Source organism: Leucoraja erinacea, unplaced genomic scaffold (genome assembly GCF_028641065.1).
Source record: "Leucoraja erinacea ecotype New England unplaced genomic scaffold, Leri_hhj_1 Leri_503S, whole genome shotgun sequence".
In the NCBI taxonomy this organism is placed as follows: Eukaryota; Metazoa; Chordata; class Chondrichthyes; order Rajiformes; family Rajidae; genus Leucoraja; species Leucoraja erinaceus.
Genome location: NW_026576404.1, coordinates 1 through 20,000, shown reverse-complemented (window position 1 = coordinate 20,000; position 20,000 = coordinate 1). Strand labels below are relative to the sequence as shown.

At 51.1% G+C, this 20,000-nt stretch overlaps 1 protein-coding gene across 1 annotated transcript in view; it reads left to right on the top strand.

The window, feature by feature from the left end:
- LOC129693961 (villin-1-like) overlaps positions 1–2,090 on the top strand; it is a 49,001-nt gene extending 46,911 nt beyond the window's left edge. Inside the window, exons 14-15 of the mRNA XM_055630683.1 lie at positions 1,713–1,901; positions 2,055–2,090. Coding sequence (XP_055486658.1) covers positions 1,713–1,901; positions 2,055–2,090 — 225 coding nt within the window. The remainder of the gene's footprint in view (positions 1–1,712; positions 1,902–2,054) is intronic.
- The last annotated feature ends 17,910 nt before the right edge of the window (positions 2,091–20,000 follow it).

Below are 20,000 nucleotides of genomic sequence, written 5' to 3'. Positions count from 1 at the left end.
CGAGCATTGCCACTTTCATTTCACTGCACATCTCGTATGTGTATGTGACAAATTGACTTGACTTGACTTGACTTTCTGAAGAAGGGTTTCGGCCCGAAACGTTGCCTATTTCCTTCGCTCCATAGATGCTGCTGCACCCGCTGAGTTACTCCAGCACTCTGTGAACCGTCACATATCCATGTTCTCCACAGATGCTGCCTGGACCCGCTGAGTTACTCCAGCACTCTGTGAAACGTCACCTATCCATGTTCTCCACAGATGCTGCCTGACCCGCTGAGTTACTCCAGCACTCTGTGAAACGTCACCTATCCATGTTCTCCACAGATGCTGCCTGACCCACTGAGTTACTCCAGCACTCTGTGAAACGTCACCTATCCATGTTCTCTACAGATGCTGCCTGACCCGCTGAGTTACTCCAGCACTCTGTGAAACGTCACCTATCTATGTTCTCCACAGATACTGCCTGACCCGCTGAGTTACTCCAGCACTCTGTGAAACGTCACCTATCCATGTTCTCCACAGATGCTGCCTGACCCGCTGAGTTACTCCAGCACTCTGGGAAACGTCACCTATCCATGTTCTCCACAGATGCTGCCTGACCCGCTGAGTTATGGTGCAGCAGTATCTATTGAGCTAAGGAAATAGGCAACGTTTTGGGCCGAACCTTCTGGAAATAGGCAACGTTTCGGGCCGAAACCCTTCTGGGTTTCGGCCCGAAACGTTGCCTATTTCCTTCACTCCATAGATGCTGCTGCACCCGCTGAGTTCCTCCAGCCTTTTTGTGTAGAAACATAGAAAACATAGAAATTAGGTGCAGGAGTAGAGGCCATTCGGCCCTTCGAGCTGCACCGCCATTCAATATGATCATGGCTGATCATCCAACTCAGTATCCCGTACCTGCCTTCTCTCCATACCCCCTGATCCCCTTAGCCACAAGGGCCACATCTAACTCCCTCTTAAATATAGCCAATGAACTGGCCTCAACTACCCTCTGTGGCAGAGAGTTCCAGAGATTCACCACTCTCTGTGTGAAAAAAGTTCTTCTCATCTCGGTTTTAAAGGATTTCCCCCTTATCCTTAAGCTGTGACCCCTTGTCCTGGACTTCCCTAACATCGGGAACAATCTTCCTGCATCTAGCCCCTGTCCAACCCCTTAAGAATTTTGTAAGTTTCTATAAGATCCCCTCTCAATCTTCTAAATTCTAGAGAGTATAAACCAAGTCTATCCAGGTCTTTCTTCATAAGACAGTCCTGACATCCCAGGAATCAGTCTGGTTACTCCAGCACTCTGTGAAACGTCACCTATCCATGTTCTCCACAGATGCTGCCTGACCCGCTGAGTTCTGGTGCAGCAGCATCTATGGAGCTAAGGAAATAGGCAACGTTTCGGGCCCAACCTTCTGGAAATAGGCAACGTTTCGGGCCGAACCTTCTGGAAATAGGCAACGTTTCGGGCCAAAACCCTTCCGGGTTTCGGCCCGAAACGTTGCCTATTTCCTTCGCTCCACAGATGCTGCTGCACCCGCTGAGTTTCTCCAGCTTTTTTGTGTACCTGCATGCTTACTTTCATAGACTGATGTACAAGGATCCCTAGATCCCCCTTTTCCCCCAACTTGACGCCATTTAGCTTGGAAGGGCCGAACGGCCTCCTCCTGTGTCTGCTGTCTACTTGCTGCCGTGACGTCACCCATTCTCGTCTCTCTCCGGGCCAGGTTTTCCTGTGGATCGGCAAAGGAGCCAATGAGTGCGAGCGGACCCAAGCAGCGGTCCTGGCCGTGGAGTATCTCAACACCCACCCGAGCAACCGTGACCCGGGGACCCCCATACTGATCGTCAAGCAGGGCTTCGAACCCCCGACCTTCACCGGTTGGTTCATGGGCTGGGACCAGCACCTGTGGACTGTAAGTGTGCAGTGGACGTCACATCGTCTTTCGTTCAGGGGGTTCTATGTGGGGGGGGCCTGGCTTGGGAGGGGGGAACCTCAATGGATGTAGAAACATAGGTGCAAGGGGGCTGGGGAAAAGCCTTGGCTGCTTAATGTGGGAACCGCTTAGGTGTATCTGCCCAGGTTTGGAAGCACAGGCGCCTGAGTCGGGCCTCGAACCCACAACAAGATTCAAGAGTCAATTTAATTGTCATTTGGACCCCCTGGAGGTCCAAACGAAATGCCGTTTCTGCAGCCATACATTACACACAAATAGACCCCAGACACAACATAATTACATTTAACATAAACATCCATCACATAGCTGTGATGGAAGGCCAAAAAAAACTTATCTCTCCACTGCACTCTCCCCCCCCCCCCCCCGATGTCAGAGTCAAAGTCAAAGCCCCGGCTGGCGATGGCGATTGTCCCGCGGCCATTAAAGCCACGCCGGGTGGTGCGAGGTCGTGTTAGAGACCCCGGCGTGCGCTCGCAGTGTCCCGCGGCCATTCCAGCCGCGCGGGGCAGTGGTGTCAGGCCCCGCTCCAGGAGCTCTTCGACCCCGCAACTCGGGCGGGAGAAGTCGCCGTTGCAGAAGCCCCGAAAAGCGGTCTCCCTCCAGGGAGCCGCGGGCTCCCGGTGCCGCCGTCCACAGACCTGCCGTTGGGGCCTCACAACATCATTAACGTCGAGGTTAGATATAGATATAGATATAGATATGCCATTTATTGTCACTATACATGTACAGTGAGTCTGTCCAAAGCAAGCGCTGTCTGCGGAGGGCGCTCAGCATTGCCAAGGACCGCTCTCACCCCAACCATGGACTGTTTACCCTCCTACCATCCGGGAGGCGCTACAGGTCTCTCCGTTGCCGAACCAGCAAGTCGAGGAACAGCTTCTTTCCGGCGGCTGTCACTCTACTCAACAACGTACCTCGGTGACTGCCAATCACCACCCCCCCCCCCCCCCCCCGGGACACTTATTATTACTTATTCAAATCGTTTGCTATGTCGCTCTTCAAGGGAGATGCTAAATGCATTTCGTTGTCTCTGTACTGTACACTGACAATGACAATTAAATTGAATCTGAATCTGAATCTGAAATCAGTGAAACTGAAAGCTGCTCGTACTCAGTGCATACATACAATTTAGCACATAGAAAACAGAAACAACAAACAGAAAGAAGGGATAAGGGGGGGGGGGGTGGGGGGGGGAGGGTGCACAATCTGCGGCACTAAGATACATTATACAGATGGACGTCCGGGGTGTTGGGCGTGGAAGTCAGTGCATGTGTGGAATTTGAATTAAGAGTAGTTATAACTTCTCGGACAAGAAAACTATCCCTGAGTCTATTTGTCATGGATTTCGATGCACCTGTAATGCGCCTTCCAGAGGGCCCAGCAGGTCGAACACCGACAGGATGGGAGCTGTCTTTGATGATTTCTTTGCCCTGCTAGGCAGCGGGAGGTTGTAAGATGTCCATAGGGAGGGGGATAAGCCGGAAGCAAGCGGGCTTATGTCGCGTCCTGGTTACATCTCGAAGCCTCCCCTGTTGCCCTGGGCAGCTGACCTACCATGCTGTAATGCGTATGTCCAGCGGCTCCGCCATGGCGAGCGGGTAGAGAGGTCCAGACGAACTGAGGGGCGGCTGCACCGTCCCCGCCGCTGCTCGCCTGAAGCACACGGCCTTCTTGGCAACCAGTTAGCTAAGGGGCTAAGGTTCTGCGCCCGACGAGCGTGCCCGGTTGTCACAGTCCATCTCAACCTCCGCACACATGTAGGAGGAGAGAAAGGCTGGGGACGTCCCTGGGGATAGAAACATCCGGACACAAAAAAGACAAAAATTTTAGAACAATTAACATCAGTCTCGACGCGACCGCCCCCGAGTGCCAGCATCGAGACCCCATCGCCACTAGCAGATAAAGTATAAACAATTCCGCAGCACCCCCCCCCGGGGAACCGGCCATGGTGACCCCACCCACGACCGAAGTCCGTGCCACACCAACCCTTTTCCATAGTCCCCACCTTTGATTCAGTCAGTCCTCCACCTCCGCAATGCCCTATCCATCTGACGCTTTTACAATGATGTCCCCACCACACACCGAAGCACAATATGCTTCTCAGACACCAGGCACACTTCCACGGCAGCTCTTACTTCCACCATCTACACCACCTACTTCCTGTGTGCCAAAACCGCCTTCAACTCGTCAGACGTCCGTGCCCTGATAGACAGTCGCGAGGGGAAACTCCCAGCAGGCACACACACTGCACGCGGGACTCTGTCAGACGTGGGCATATGCCCCCCTCCGATCGGTTTCAGTCCCATAGGGGCCCAACCCTAACCCCACGCGACACCCGATCACTCGCCAGCCGCGCAGTGGGCGACACATCTTAGGGGGGCCGCCGTCTGGCACATTAAGGGCCTGGCGGGCGGGCGAGGCCGCAAGCAGCGCCCGCTTCAAGATAGCGCCGACATGGCTGAGGCCAATCACCAGCAATACTCGGTGCCACACAGATCCCCTGGCGTCCGTACCGACGCCGGATGATATACACAGATTACGCTCACCTATCTCCGGACTGGAAAGCGCTAATCTAGCTCTCGTTGATAAGGCCGTCCACGGAGAAACCCACGGCCGCGCGGCTCCCAGGTACCGGCCTCGACACCTTGTTCCCGAGGCCATGAGAGATTCCAAGAGCTCCTACATACACGGACTCGGCGCGCACGAATCCACAGTTTGTCTCCGTCCCTCGCCTCAGTTCGTTGCTTACCTGTCCCAGGCAGGCCAGTCTATAATTGAGGCCGTGCCCTTTGGTCTAAGCCTCCGAGCGCGAGTCACGGGTAATCGCTGACAGCGATCCCGAGCACCTCGAGTAGTGATGCCGGATAAGACTACTTGCGCGGTGCTGCATCGCCGACACGCCATCACCCTCCCGACCAGGCCTTCACCTGACTCGCTCGGTAAGGTGCTCACATTGAACCCCCAAGGACCTTATAAACTGCGCACAGCAGATATCCATGGTCACCAGCGTGCCGACCAAACAATTCTCCATCCCACGTCACCCTGGCATCAGGGTAGTTTCCGAGATAGAGTCGGAAAACACGCCTGTGCGGGCACCAATGAGTCCCGCACTGGACCGGGATTGCACGCACGCATGTGAAGCACAGACTACGACAGTCAGCGCGACTGTTGTCCAGACCCCCATTTTCGCAACAAGGGTCAGCCAGAACTAGCGAATGAGGGCAACTGATACGAGCCGTCGGCACTATGTTGAGTCGTGGCTGAGTCGATACGTAGAGTCTACTCCAACAGCCACTTCATAGGAAAGATACAAAAGATAGTGCCTAGAGTAGAGGCGCCTATGCGCCTGTCGAGCCTGCCACGCCATTCAATAGTGAGCAGTGCGGATCATCCAACTCCTAGTACTCCCTCGTACTGCCGTGACTCTCTTCCTACCCCTTACTGATACCCTGATTCGCGCCCGACCAGGGCCCCATCTTTAATCCCATAACTAAATATAGCCAAGAACTGTGGTCTTTCAATCTCCTGCTGCGGCATGAGTGCTAGCTTTCCATTGGTCCGCGAGTCAACATCTCTGTCGTGAAACAAGGTTTTTAACTTTCGCGGCATAATGTCGGCACGGTTGTATTTGTAACGGATTTCCCCGACTCTATCGCACTTACAGCTGGTGACCCTTGGTAGTCGGACTCCCCCAAACATTCGGGTTGATCTGCCATCTTCCTAGCATCTAGCCTCGTCCAACCCCTGTACAGAATTTTGTACGTCCTATACGACCCCCTCTCATATACCACCAAATTTAGAGAGTATATAACCCAGTTATCCAGTCTGTCTTAATGAAGACAGTCTGGAACAGTCCCAGGACACATCAGTCATGGTGAATCTCTCTCTGCCCTCCCTCGTATGGGCAATACTTTCTCTCCAGTTTGGAGACCAAAAACTTATGCAAAGCTAAGCCAGGTCTGTTGCGTTCATAACAAGCAGCACTGTACTAACTGCAGTAGAACCACTCTGGCTGTCCTATAGTCTCAAGTCCTTTTTGCTACTGAATTTCATAACTCTGTCTTTCCTCCAAACCCCTTAGCGAGTGAGGTACGTTGGTCTCGAGACATTAAGGCTGCGGACTAATTCGAACCAGTCCCTTAGCCACGTTCGTTTCTACAGCATGGACACATGACATCAATATGAGCGTGCCAGGGTGGTTGGAAAGAGACAGCTGTTCTGGACACTCCTTGGTTTAGTGCTTCAATTTCGGTGTCTGCGTTCCAGGCGTTCTCTTGCGTTGACCTTACCTTACCTGCGATGTACGCAGTAATTACTGTAAATCATTTGACGGACTCACCTCGACTCAAGCGAAGGTCTGGATTCTCTATGTGTTCCCGACACCCTCTTAGGACAGCTTCTCTGAAATATTGCTTTGCTATACGATCCCCCACAAACAGGAGAACACAGTAGGCATTGGACTACAGAACTTCTAGATCAGTCGGTCTTCATTTATACCATATATACGTGATTATGCATTACACACATTGTTCATAGAATTTTCCAGGGTAACGTGCAAAGATTACAGACTAATGGGTATTGATATGTTCAGATCGTTGTCGTCGTCAGCGCCAGGTTGTTAATAGACTGATGGCCTGTGTGGGGAAGTACCGGCCGACTCCCTGAACCTGGTACGTGCACTTCCAGGTCTTCGAGGGCTTCCTGTACTCTTTACCTGAGAAAGCCCTGGGGCCGTAGAGGAGTGTGTGTGCCAGGATGGTGTGTTGGTCTTTGACTGACTACCTGCCATGGCACCCTTTTATTACGGCTCTGCCACGATTGGATCAAGGTTGAGGTCAGAGTGTACCGAGATTGGGATTCGGGCTGGGCATGTGATTATTACTTTTCGTAGTCTCTGCCTCTCCAGGGGCGCTCAAGTTGCCGAACAAGCCACATTGCAACCGGTCTGGCCTGCTGCCCCGAACTGTGCACCTGGAGAAGTTAGAGAGAGTCCTCCTTGACAAGCCGACGCTCGTAAATTCTGATCGGGAAGTAGAGGGCGTGATGAGCTTTTTTATAATCTGCGTCCTCATAATTGCATAATAATGAGGTGCTATTTTCTTTGTCCTTTTCCAAATCCCAAAGGATGGAAGATTTGGAGAGCCTAGCAGGACCAGGTTTGGATGATCCACGGATTCTCAGAGGAGTGCATGAACCGTTGAGTAAGGACTTTGTGGCTATCGATTCTTTCCTGCGCGATTTTTTAAGACCAAGGGTTTGACTTCTTAGGTAGCGCATTTTTGGTTCTAGCGTTAAGTTCAAGGTCATGTCCCGCATGTACGAGATCGGTACAGTGACTAATTCTTAGCTTTTTGGCTCGGTCGCGAGCCCCTAGATCCAGTCATCGCGGTAAAGCCCACGAATACCATGATACTCACGATCAAACTCGTTACCGTCCACAGTGTATCAGGATAAGCGATAAATCGGGATATCTACCTCTCCCTCGAAGTATAGTGTTGTGACAAAGGTATTTTCTGTATTTTTTTAAAGTGGCTTGCCTTTTTTTCTCCTTTTTCCCTCTCCTCTACGCAGAAAGGATTGAGTTGTCCTATCCCTGGCGAGGTCCACATTGCAAGGGTCGGATTTTGGTGAGTCCAAGGATCCTCTCCGCTTATATTCTCGTCTCTTAAGTTTGGTGAGACTTGATTAGAGACGGTTCATGTTGCCTGATAACACTGCCGGGAAGAAACGGCCCTGAATGCTGGAGGTGTGTGGTTATGTTTGGTGGGTGGTGTGGGTGGAGTTTCAGCCACTTCTGTACCTCTGCCGCGATGGGAGAGGGTTGAGGGAGCGAGGAAGATAGGGACGTGGCGGGGGGTGAGATTTCTGGGTTCCGTGGATGTGCGTTTTGGCGCGGGCACTTGCGCCGAAGGAGCAGAATCTTTCGCAAGTGAGGGGTAGATGGAGGCGTCGAAGGGCAGGTTGGCGTGGGTGTGATGTGCTGTCGTGTGGGCGTGGTCCGGTGTGAAGGTGTAGCTTGTCGTGTGTATTGTTGGTGGGTATGTTCCGTTTGCTTTTTGGACTCGGCTATTAGGCTATGTGTTTTTAGGCTGTACTGTGCTGTGTACGTGTGTGTGTCCGTCCTTGCATGCGTCTTTGGCTGGAGGAGTGTGTGTGATACTTGTGTGTGTGTTTGTCGTGTGTGTGTAGCTGTTGTGGTTCCTCATTAGTTGTATGTGTTGTGGTGTGTGGTGTGTATGGACAATTGTGTTGTATGGTATAGATGATCTATGTTAGTGTTTGTGTGGCCTGTCGTGTAGCTGTGTACGTGTGTACGTAGGTTTGTATAGTGTGGTGGGTGGTACGCGTTGTTTCTTTGTTGTGTTACTGGGGGTTGTGTGGTTTATGGTGTGTTGTTCTTGTGTGGCTGTATGTGTGTGCCTCGTGTGTGTTATCTTGTGTGGGTCGTGCGTGCGTGTGCATTGCTGTGTCCTCGGTGCATTTTGTGCATCGGGTCACCAAAGAGCGTAATAGTAGTTCACTGATCCCTGACTCGATGAGTGTAAGCAAGCCACGGGAAGAAGGACGAATGCCACGTCCCATCGACCAAAATAGGCCTGGTAGGACAGGACCGATTCTACAGCAGGCGTGGGGGTGGGGCGCCCAGCGGCTGCGATGTACTGACCGAGCCGAAGACCCGAAAAGACTGAGCGAGGTTGTTAAGGGCGTCGAGAGCCGGACACTTCTTGTCCCGGCTATATGGCCATGTGGGGGTGCAGAGGGAAAGGTTGAAGTCAGGGAAAGGAAGAAAGGCAAGAGGCGAGTGAACAGACAAGTGGGGCCTTTCGAAAGTGCTTGGCCCCTATAGCCTGCTGCGGATGAAAATCCTTCCAGGTGGGGCGAAGCGCATGGGAAGAGGGAAGGAGGAAGGAGGGAGAAAAAGTGAAGCAAGGGACTACTGCACTATGGAGGAAGTCAATGTTTCATTACCGCGGGGTGTTAAACGCTACCAAGTGGAAATATGAGGCGCTGCTCTCCGTCCAATTTGACGGGTCGGGAAATTCAATCTGGGCCACGGAGGATGGCCTAGGACAAGTAGAGAAGCGGATGGGAAGTGGGCGGAGAGGGGGGGAGGTTGAAGGCTGGAGCCACCGGGATGCGGAGATTGAGCAAGCGCGTCTGGGTTATTGCGGACGCCCTAACCACAAAGATCGCTCTGAAGGGCTCTTGTGTCTGCGGCGACCCGGAAGAGACTGAAAGCAGACTCTACCTGTTCGGCGCTTTTCAAAGTCCATCGAAGTTACTTTCTTAAACAATGATCTATGGAAACGTTTTCACCGACGGCACTGTTGTGATGCCTCTTACCACAATTCAATCACTCTACGAATACAACTGTGATTTCGCCCACTCCTTGAATCGCTGCCCTACGCGGTATACAATGTAACGGGTGTGTTTGTCAAGTCATTTGTTACCACAAAAAGAAAATAAAGTGACCAAGAACATCCCAAACAACCTTTCACAGATCCAGCCACACAGGCATCTATCAGTCTAGCCACTGTGAGGAAAACGGCCCAATTAAGAACACTCTATTACCCTCCTAGCCCTCACATGCACTTCACCTCTTCTAACCCCATCAGTGTCAAGAGTACAGAGTAAGAGCCCCGCATGCGGGCATTTGCAATAATTAGCGTCCCTGCGGCCATTAACGCCGATGTCCCCTCGGTGCTTGAGCGCAACGCATTGTCGGCCCGCGCGTCCGGGGTCTTGTTGTTGTAGCCCCCGCGCACAGGAGGCTGGCAAAGTTTTCCCGCAGCAGGGCTTGATTGTGAAGTCGTTCCTGCTCGCGGTGGCGAGATATGTCAGGCCCCCGCCTCCAGGTTCGTACTCGACCCCGCTATGAGACCTGGCTGCCGTGTTTCTTGAACTTCCATAGAAGCCCGTGCGCGTTGGAAGAGCCCAGGAAAAGCACACCGCGTACTTAACCATCGCAGTAGAATGCCGCGGGCATCAGGCGTCGTCCGTTACCTTACTCATAAGACCAGACATCGGACGGCGCTTGGACGTCTTCTGTCAGCCCGCTACATATTCCGAGTCGGGTAGCGGTAGGGCCCCGATCATTCGTGCACCAGGCCGCCTCCTTTCGACTTGTATCGACTTAACCAGCCCGGTTCTACATCCCGCTCCGCCTGAGCCACGTCGTGGCCCTACTGTCGACCTATGTCGCGCGAGCTACGCTCGCATGTGCTCCGCGACGGGAGCCCAGTCCCGGCCATACCTGGCTACTGCTGGAGCACTTAGTCGCTCAAACCGGTTGGACTAGGCGGACTGCCATAGGAACAATGGAAGCCGACATGGAAGAACATAGAAATTCTATAGATCTACTTATTAGGTGCCTTAGGCGCGTTAGTAGATCGGGCCCTCTTCCGCGCCCCTCGTGCGAGCCCTGCACCGATGCCACTGGGTCACCATAGGACGGGACTCATCTGGCCCAGCTGAATCAGAATGCATCTTCCATACTTCAGCGGATGTCCCGTACCGAATCTCTCCACTACCTATCCCTGTTCTCCTTGGCGCCTACAATTATATCCGGGCTCATGCTCATCTAGACTCCACTACCTATTATACTATACTACCTACGCTCACTCGAGCTTTCTCTTTGCCTCCCCTGAAGCCGGTCTCTGGCGATACATTTCGCCATCAGTGTTTCGTGCCCCGATAAGCGTAGTTTCCCAGTTGACCATCTCCTTCACGCATTAAGCTCTAGCCTGACTTACTGCTGTCTGAATAGGTACTTCTACACAAGAGCCGCAGCGTCCCTATGTTTGACCATTGGCGTCCCACGCGGTATGTTATCGCCCAACTTCAATTATGGTCCAGCTTTACCCCGACATCACACTCTTATCCCTCCAGTGCGCATGTACATGGTGAAATGCTGTTCTAAGTTGGGTTTGTGAGCTCACACATGACAGCTCGTCGGCAACGACTCTGCTATCGCTAGACCACATAATCTGAGGTCTCAGCTGGCGGTTATATGGCGCACAGCAATCTCCTGAGAGTGTTCCATGGTGGATAGTGATTGTTTAAAAGGTTTCCATGCACGCTGAAACCCCTACACACTTAACCCTGCACTAGACACTAGCCTAACAGCAGCTACACACGCACGCACACGGCACACGCCACACCTAGCGCTTTTTCCGGCAATTCGATCTCTTGCGCGTGACTCCCACACGAAATTGCCACTAACACACACACAACAGCAGCCCCGCCTCACACCCCACGTCCACACCACCAGTACACAACATCAGCCTATACCTAGCCCTCAGTAGAGGCACTTAGATCTCACAACACACAGCATCCGCACTACACCACCAGCCGTCACACGCAATCACTCACAACTTACTACCCACCTCGATCACTAACAAAACATGTTCCCTAAGCATCCAATCACACCCACACACACCTCCACTCATCGCACCTAAAATACACACACACAACACTCCTCACACATACCACGACAATATCCAAGTCTGCCTACTTTTTGCGCACCAATCGTCCTTTCCGGTTCTACGCGGTGCATATTCTACAACCCACATCCTAACACCCACATTCCACTACCACACATGCCAACGCACCGCTGCACCCATACACTCACTCTCTACATTTTCCCTACACCACCCACCCCACACACATCCGACACCACACGACCCACCCATCTTCAAACAGAATATAGACCTACCAGTTCCAACCAGGGGATTCTAACCCATATCACAAGCCCTATAGCTACCGCGACGCCTCATGGAGAGGACTGTTGGCCCGCCAGCGGCTGGAGTAGACGCTTCGACCACCCCCGCCTACCGATGGTGCACATTTTTCACCCCCCGCTGCACCGCGGGGGCTTGTAGAATGGGTCTCGCTCTGTTTTGTATTGTACTTGGATGCACACAGTGTATTTGCTAATGGGTCCAGATTCTTGCAAACACATCCGCTGTCAATTAAAGATTATGTTCCTTCCGGGCCCCAGTACCAATAAAAAGTAAAAAAAAAGCCCAGCAAAAATGAACATAAAATAACAATTGTTAAATAATAACTAACCTTATACAATAAAAGTTGAGATTGAATAAAAAACACGCACCAAGCACAAGACAAGCCACGACACCACAAACATAAAAGTACCAATGCGGCCAAACGGCAAGGGTATGGAGGATCATCGGAACCTAGCTCCATGCCCAGCTACCACGTCACCGTGGTAAGCAGTCGGTTGCTGGCCTGTATTTCTTGTGTTGTTTTGTTATCTAGTCCCCTACTCCCCTTTTTTTTTTCCTTTCTTGTTTTCCTCTTTTTTTTTTTTTACTGTTTTTTTTCCCGAGGGGTGTTTCAGAGGCACGCACGAGATTGAAGCTACTTATTTTCTTCGTTCTACACTCTCGGTAGGACACCTGATCTGCTTTCCCAACGCAAACAATTAGCCACAAACCAAATACACGGTTATTAGATAGGTTATCTGTAGTCAACTTTCACCAGGGACTCAATTATTGTTCTTTAAGGTTCTCAAGGTCATCCGATGCCCGATACCACCTCTTTTCCTTGTTCCTCTATTCTTTTCCTCGTCGCTGCACAACTGTTTTTACCGGACACCCCAGAATGCGCTACTGTCTCACGATTTGAGTTCACACCCCTGTGTCCATTCCCTCAACACTCGTCCCCTCCTCCCCAACCACCCCCCACAAAAACAGCAACTTAAACGGCATTCTGGCTTCTCATATGGAAGCGGAGGTTGGTTTGTGTGCAACCGCTCTGTAGACAATAGCGGCCCCAGCGAGACGAGGCAAATCGGACCCTTCCGCATGCCAGCATCCCAGTTAATTTTTTTTGTAAGTGACTCATTTCGTCTGGACTCATTTCTTCCAGCGCACTACTGCAGTAACCCCGTGTCCTGCCTTCTTCACGAGCCCCGTTTTGTCATACCCTGACTCCGCTATACTTTAAGAAACGTCACATATCTAAGCGCTCTGCGTCTTGCAAGCCATCCACGACGAACCAAACCGACGGCCTCCACGAACATCCGCCCTATGAGGCAGCGAGAAATCCACAGGCTGCCACACTCTCGGGAGTGTGAGGAAATATGTGTGCTTCCTATGTCTCCGTAGTGACATGGCATACCCTTTATATTAAACTGTCGGTGCGGCGGTGCGTACCCTGGTCTGGCAAGCCCCTCCCCCCAACAGAACGAGCAACCATTCGATTTCGCCTTAGCGGTTGTCCACAACCATAATAGTCACAACCTTTTGTAACCATAGACCCTCAGGGCCCCGGCTAAATGTTTCTGCTGTTTGTGCCCCTTCGGCCTGCCCCTCGCGATTCCGCCACCTGATCATGGCAGCCTCCAACTCCCGTCAGAGTATTAGCAACCTACCCTGACCATGCATCAAGTTGTTTGTTACATAGCTAATTTACCAGTCATTAATAGACATAATCGTGGGCTTCGACTTCGTACCACGTGCATGTGTAAGATGACCGGATGAGAAGGAGATGATTCAGCCGTTGTGTGCCTAACCTAATGGTGGTTACCCAGCATCTTACGTGGAGAAACTCTAGAGGTGGGGGGGTGGTGTTCGGGCCGAAACCTCCTTCAGACTCTGATATATTTCTACGGGCTGGTCTGTGTCTCGCATCGCTGAATGGCACTAATTTTGCTCCGAGAAAATGAAACATAATCAAGCGTCAAACATATACACGTTGTTCTCTATCTACGCACACGGACATAAAGAAGTGAATTTAATCAACTCACACATACAGTGAGAAAATATCCACTACCAATCAATCCTGGCAAACATACCCAATAGATCAAATGTTGGACAAAGTTGCCAGGGGAGGTACATCCTGGTGTCGACCCCCACCAAAGGAAAGGAGGTGTGCGTGGGAACATCGAACCAAGAAAGCGAATGGCATGTTGGCCTACATAACAAGAGGCGTACGGAGTATATAGGAGGCAAATAGGCCCTGTCTGCCAGTTGGTACAGGGCCCCCTAGTGAGACACACATGGAGTATTTGTGGTGCAGTTTTGGTCCCCTAATTTGTAGAACGACATTATTGCTATTGGGGAGGCCCAGCGTAGGTTCACAAGGGTAATTCTGGGGATGGCCGGGACTGTCATACTGTGAGAGAATGGAGCCGGGCTGGGCTTGTACACTCTGGAGTTTAGAAGGACGAGCAGGGTATCTTATGGAGAACATCGGGGAAAGGCGGGAAGGGCAGTGCAACGGGATCTGGGGGGGGTCCTGTGTACAATCAGGTTATGAAAGTAAGACATGAAGGTACAGCAGGTACAGCTGTAAGAGGGGAAAAAAAAAAAGTGAATGGAGGTGCTTTATAAACAAGAGGAATCGAAATAGGAGTGAGACCACACCTGGATTGATGGGTTGGCATTTGGTTCCCTAATTTGAGGAAGGACCGTCTTGCTATTGAGGGAGTGCAGCTGCATACCGTACCTCGCTTCTCCCCAGTACCCCCCTGTCCCTTTAGCCACAAGTGGCCACATCTATACTCCTCTTAAATAGGTGCACAAGGTTAGAATAGAAGAGAGATAGAATCGAATGGATCAGAATGGAATGCAATTTATTGCATTCAAACCTTAGGTTTTGAACGAAGTATCATTTCTAAGGTTAATTCCCGGGATGGCGGGACTGTCATATGCTGAGAGAATGGAGCGGCTGGGCTTGTACACTCTGGAGTTTAGAAGGATGAGAGGGCATCTTATTGAAACAATATAGGATTATTAAGGGATGGAACACGCTAGAGGCAGGAAACATGTTCTCGATGTTAGGGGAGGGAGGGCCAGAACCAAACGGGGGCAAGGGGGCAGAGATCAAGAGCGACGAAACTGTAGAGGAGACTCGCGTGAGGGCCTCATCTACATGGAAATGGGGATCCCCGTTCCCTAAAAGAATGAGGATGTCGGAGATTTCCTGGTGTTGGCAACATTTAATAGTTGGGCCACAAACGCACGTGTGAAGTGGCAGGACGGGGATAGGAGGGACTTGCATGAATGCATGGGGGGGAAGAAGTGGTGTCGCGAGCTGTGGGAGCCAATGGGTTCATCATAAATAGACAAGAGACAATAGGTGTAACAGGCAGGCCCATTCGGCCTTTCGAGCCAGCACCGCCATCAAAAATTGGATCATGGGAGCCCAACCACATTTCAGTACCTCCGTTCCTGCCTTCCCCAAGCCACCCTGACACACGCTACTTGAAGAGCCCATCTATCTCTCTCTTGAACGCATCCACGAGAACCTGCCTCCACCGCCCTCTGAGGCGAGGCAGGAGAATTCCACAAGCCATAGATACATAGATACATCGACCATAGGTGTTCCGGGGGAGTGGAGCCCATTGGCTCTCTCCGAGCCTGCACCGCCATTCAATATGATCATGGTGAGCATCCAACTCAGTATCCTGTTCCTGCCTTCTCTCCATACCCCCTGATCCCTTTAGCCACAAGCGGCCACATCTAACTAAATATAGCCAATGAACTGGCCTCAACCACCCTCTGTGGCAGAGAGTTCCACAGATTCACCACTCTCTGTGTGAAAAAAAATGTTTTCATCTCGGTCCTAAAAGATTTCACCCTTTAGCCGTAAGCTTGACCAATTTCCTGGACTTCCCAAACATCTGGGAAATCAATCTGCCTGCACATTCTAGCCCTGTCCAACCTTAAGACTTGTATGTAGTTTCTCCCTTTCTAAATCTCTAGCGGTACAAACCGAATGTTCTCTCCGGGCTTTCTTCATATGCAAAGTCCTGGACATCCCAGGGAGAAATTGACAGTGCCTGGTGGAACTTATCTGTACTCCCTCTTGGCTACGAATGTCTTTCCTCAGATTTGGAGCACCAAATATTGTACGTCAGTCCTCCAGTTTCGTGGTCTCACCAAGACCCTGTACAAACTGCAGTAGAACCTCCCTGGAATCCTATACCAAATAGGTGGCTATGAATGCTAAAATACCATTGCTTTCTTCATGCACCTGTGCACCTGCATGCCTACCTTCAATGACTGGTGCTACCATGACACCAGGTCTCGTTGCATTCTCCCTTCTTCCTAATCGGCCACCATTTAGATAATAGTATACTTTCCTGTTTTTGCCACCAAAGGGGATAACCTCACATTTATCCACACACATTATTACTGCATCTGCCATTCATTTGCCCACTCACCCAAGCCTATCCCAAGTCACCTTGCAGCCTCCTGCAGCCCGCCCAACAGCTAACACTGCCCACCAGCTTCGTGTCATCCGCAAACTTGGAGATGTTGCATTCAATCCCTCGTCCAAATCATTAATATATATTGATAAAACAGACTCACCTTCTCCCCCGATCCACTGACCTCCATATCGTAAGAGCCCTAGTCTCGCTCTCCCTTGAACAGTATCCAGAGAACCGGCCTCCACCGCCATCTGAGGCTAGGAGAATTCCATTAGACTCACCCCCACTCACTCTCTGGGTGAGAAAATAGTGTTTCCTCGTCTCCGTTCTGAATGTGCTTGACCCTGCTTTCTTAAACTGTGCTATGTGGTGTGGCCCATGGTTTCTGGGACGCACCCCAACATCGGGGAACTATGTGTACTGACAGGGTCATTTTCTTCGCCCCGCCAAGAAATGTTTAAACCAGCATCTGCAGTTCTTTCCTACCAACGGAACTATTTCCTGGATCCCTCAGGAATATCTGTCCGGCTAAAAGACTTTGAAGAGCATTTTTCTGGCACGTCACGTCTACAAGTACAAAATTCAATGCCAGAGTGGAAACAGAAGAATATGAATGAAAGCCAAAGGTGTTTTGTAGGAGGACGCTCGCATGATAGCCTCAGTCCATCGGGGGAATTTTGGCACCTTTTATTAGATCAACCATGTAATTTTTGTTTTCACTTTAGTTTGAGGTGGTGGTCGTTGTCGGTCAGGCCTTGGGTTGGAGTTTTAGAGATTACCGCCTCTGGAAAACTGGCCCTTCGCCCATCGAGCCCGTGCTTATTACCATCGTTCTCCAATGCTTATAGGCTATATCCACACCTTCGCATCCGCTCCCTGACACGCAGAGGGGCCAATTATTGACCCTGTTTTGACCGCAGCTCGCACACGTCTGCTGGGGAGAATGTGAGGAGGAAAACGGAATGCGCCTGGAGGAGGAAAACCCACACAGTCAATGGGAGAGGGACCCCCAACGGGGGATACGTGGCAAAATCCACACAAACAGGGCAGCAGTGGAAGTGTGGGAAGGGTTCAGGGATCGAACCTGGGTAGCGCCTCCACTCACCCTGTGCATCGTAGAGAGATACAACACTATCAGTTGCTTGCAGTGCAACTGTGCCCACACACGACCAACATTTGCCCCCATCTATTACTCGTCACCCACCTGCCCGCGTTGGCCCATTACCCCTGTAGAACCTGTCCTATCTCATGCTACCCGTGTTTCTTAAACGTGGGATAGTCCCCAGCCCTTCAAACGACCTCCTCCGGCGTGACTCCGTCCATAACACACCCAACCACACATCGTGTAAAAAAAACAGTTACTTACCTCAGGTGCCTATAAAATTCGTCCCCCCCCTTGAACTTGAACCTATGTCCTATGGTCCTCGATTTCCCCATACTCGGGTAATCGACTGTGTGTGTCTACCCGATTCTATCCCTCTCAGGATTTTACTAGTACTGGAGCTGCCGTCGCTGATGCCCTGTCCATCTTAGCAGACCCATACACATTGGTCCGCTTCCCCCTAGACCCGCTGAGCCTCCGCCACCTCGCCGGCCGGTCAACATTTCTCAGGGCCAGTAGCGTCACAACATCTGGCTAGCTAGATAGCGGTGCCTCCATAATCCAACACCATTAGTCGTACATAGAACAGCTTGCAGGAGATAGGGCATTCGGGCACTTTTTCGAACCAGCACCGCCATTTTCAATTGTGCTCCATGGCGGGATCATCCACAATCAGTACCCCGTTCCTGCTATGCTCACCCAAGAGTGCCTCTTAATCTCCTGCCTATCCAGCTAAGAAGCTCTATGTAAAAAATAGCAATAAATAGGAAATTAGGTGCCAAGGAGTATAGGCATTCGGCCTTTCGAGCCTGCCCACATTCGTCCCACATTCAATGGGATCATTGGGCTGATAATCCAAACTCAGTTATCCTCGTTCCTGCCTTCTTATCCATAACCCCTGTCCCCTTAGCCTATCACACTCCTGTAGCTACCTTCTGGATCCCGAGACCTTGGTACGCCACCGCCCTCTGAGGCAGAGAGAAGTCCACAGACTCATCAATCCCACTTGTGTGACAAACGTGTTCAGCATCGCCGTTCTAAATGGCTTCCCCACTTATTCTTACAACGAGGGCCCCTATGGTCGGTAGTCCCCCAGCTCCCAAAGCCCAACCCAAACGTCCTCGTCAATATTCTCTAGTAACCTTTCCAGCTTTGAGAAAAATCATTCAGCCCAACATTGGTGCCCCGGCTAGAACTGAAACACAATACTCCAAATGCGGCTCTTCACCGAAAGTTGGTATACCATATGTAGGCTTCGTCACCTAATTTCTATGCTCTGACTAGATGAAGGCCCATCTGAGAATCTGCTTTTCTGTGTTACAACACTATTGATTGTTAAAAAAAACGATGGATGATTACCCAAAATGGCGACCCAACCCAAGCGGGACTCTTTGGGCTGCTGGCCAGAGACTGATCCTCTAAAACCACCATGTTATAAGCGCTCCTTCACTATTATATTCTAGTACAGTGACCTTTTATTCCTTTGTCTATAAGTGGCAAACAATGCTGGAGAAACTCAGCGTGTGTGAATTGGTGGTTGTGAGGCAGCATATATGGAGCAGAAGGAATACGTGACGTTTCGGGTCAAGACCCTTCTTCAGACGGATGTTGTGTGGGGGGTGGGGGGGGGGGGGAAGTAAGAAGAAGAAAGAAAGAAGAGGCGGGAGAGACAGTGTGGGCTGTGGGGGGAGCTGGGGAAGGGGAGGGGAAGGAGGGAGATGAGGAATAAGGAGAAAGCAGGGGAGAAAGCACGGACTACCTGAAATTTGGAGGAGAAAGGTCAATGTTTTTAACGAGGGGGGGGTAAAACCTACCCAGGTTGACAATATGAGGTTGGTTGCTCCTCCTCCAATTTACGGTGGGACTCACTTACGGACCATGGAGGAGGACAGGACCCCCGATAAGGTCTTTAGGATTGGGAATGGGAAGGAGGGGGATAGTTCGATATCTAAGTTGCTGAGCCACCGGGGAGATGTAGTTTGTTATTGCGGATTCGTATGCGGAAAAGAAGTGGTTTGGCGACAACGAGCGCCACGCATGCGCTTGGTCTCCCTTCTTCTCAACGATGTAGAGGGTAGAGCAGCTGAAACCTAGAGCAGCGGATGCGGTAGTAGATGCGGTTTTGGAGGAGGTGCAGTCGTGCATGAACCTCTTGTCGCACCTGAAGAGACTGCTCTTGGGTCCTTTATGACTATGGACTCGTCATCCAAATAGCATGCGCTATCTGTAAACCTCCCCGCAGTAGGGGACGGCTCGAGTGTGATCATGAATTGTCTTTCGCTGGACTGGTTAGCTGCGCCGCAACAGAAGCATTTTAACGTACTACCTCGGGTACACGCGGACAGTTAAACTGAACTGAACTAAGATGGCTTTTCGAGAGAACCGGTGACATTTTGCTCCTGACTAAATATAATAAAATTGTTCAACAAATAAAGTTATGAAAATCAAAACTTTCTTCCTTGGTCTTTTTGTTTATTCATTGGATGGGTGCAGGGAGCACGAAGTTTATACGGGATTAACCATAGGCGGTGTTACAAGGTTGCCTTCACCTATAGGAGGGAAGCTGGGTGCGAAGGTGAAGCCCATTTCGATGCCTGGCGAGCTATTTTGAAGGGACAGTAATCCATGCCGTTATGCACATCTAGGCTGGATTTACTGTAACGCACTTATATTTGGTGTTGCTGTTCTTTCACTGGCTCGTCTACAGTGGGTTCAGAAGGCTGCGCTCGCCGGTGGAACAGGGCCGAAAGGGGAGCACATATCGCCAATTCTGGCCTCC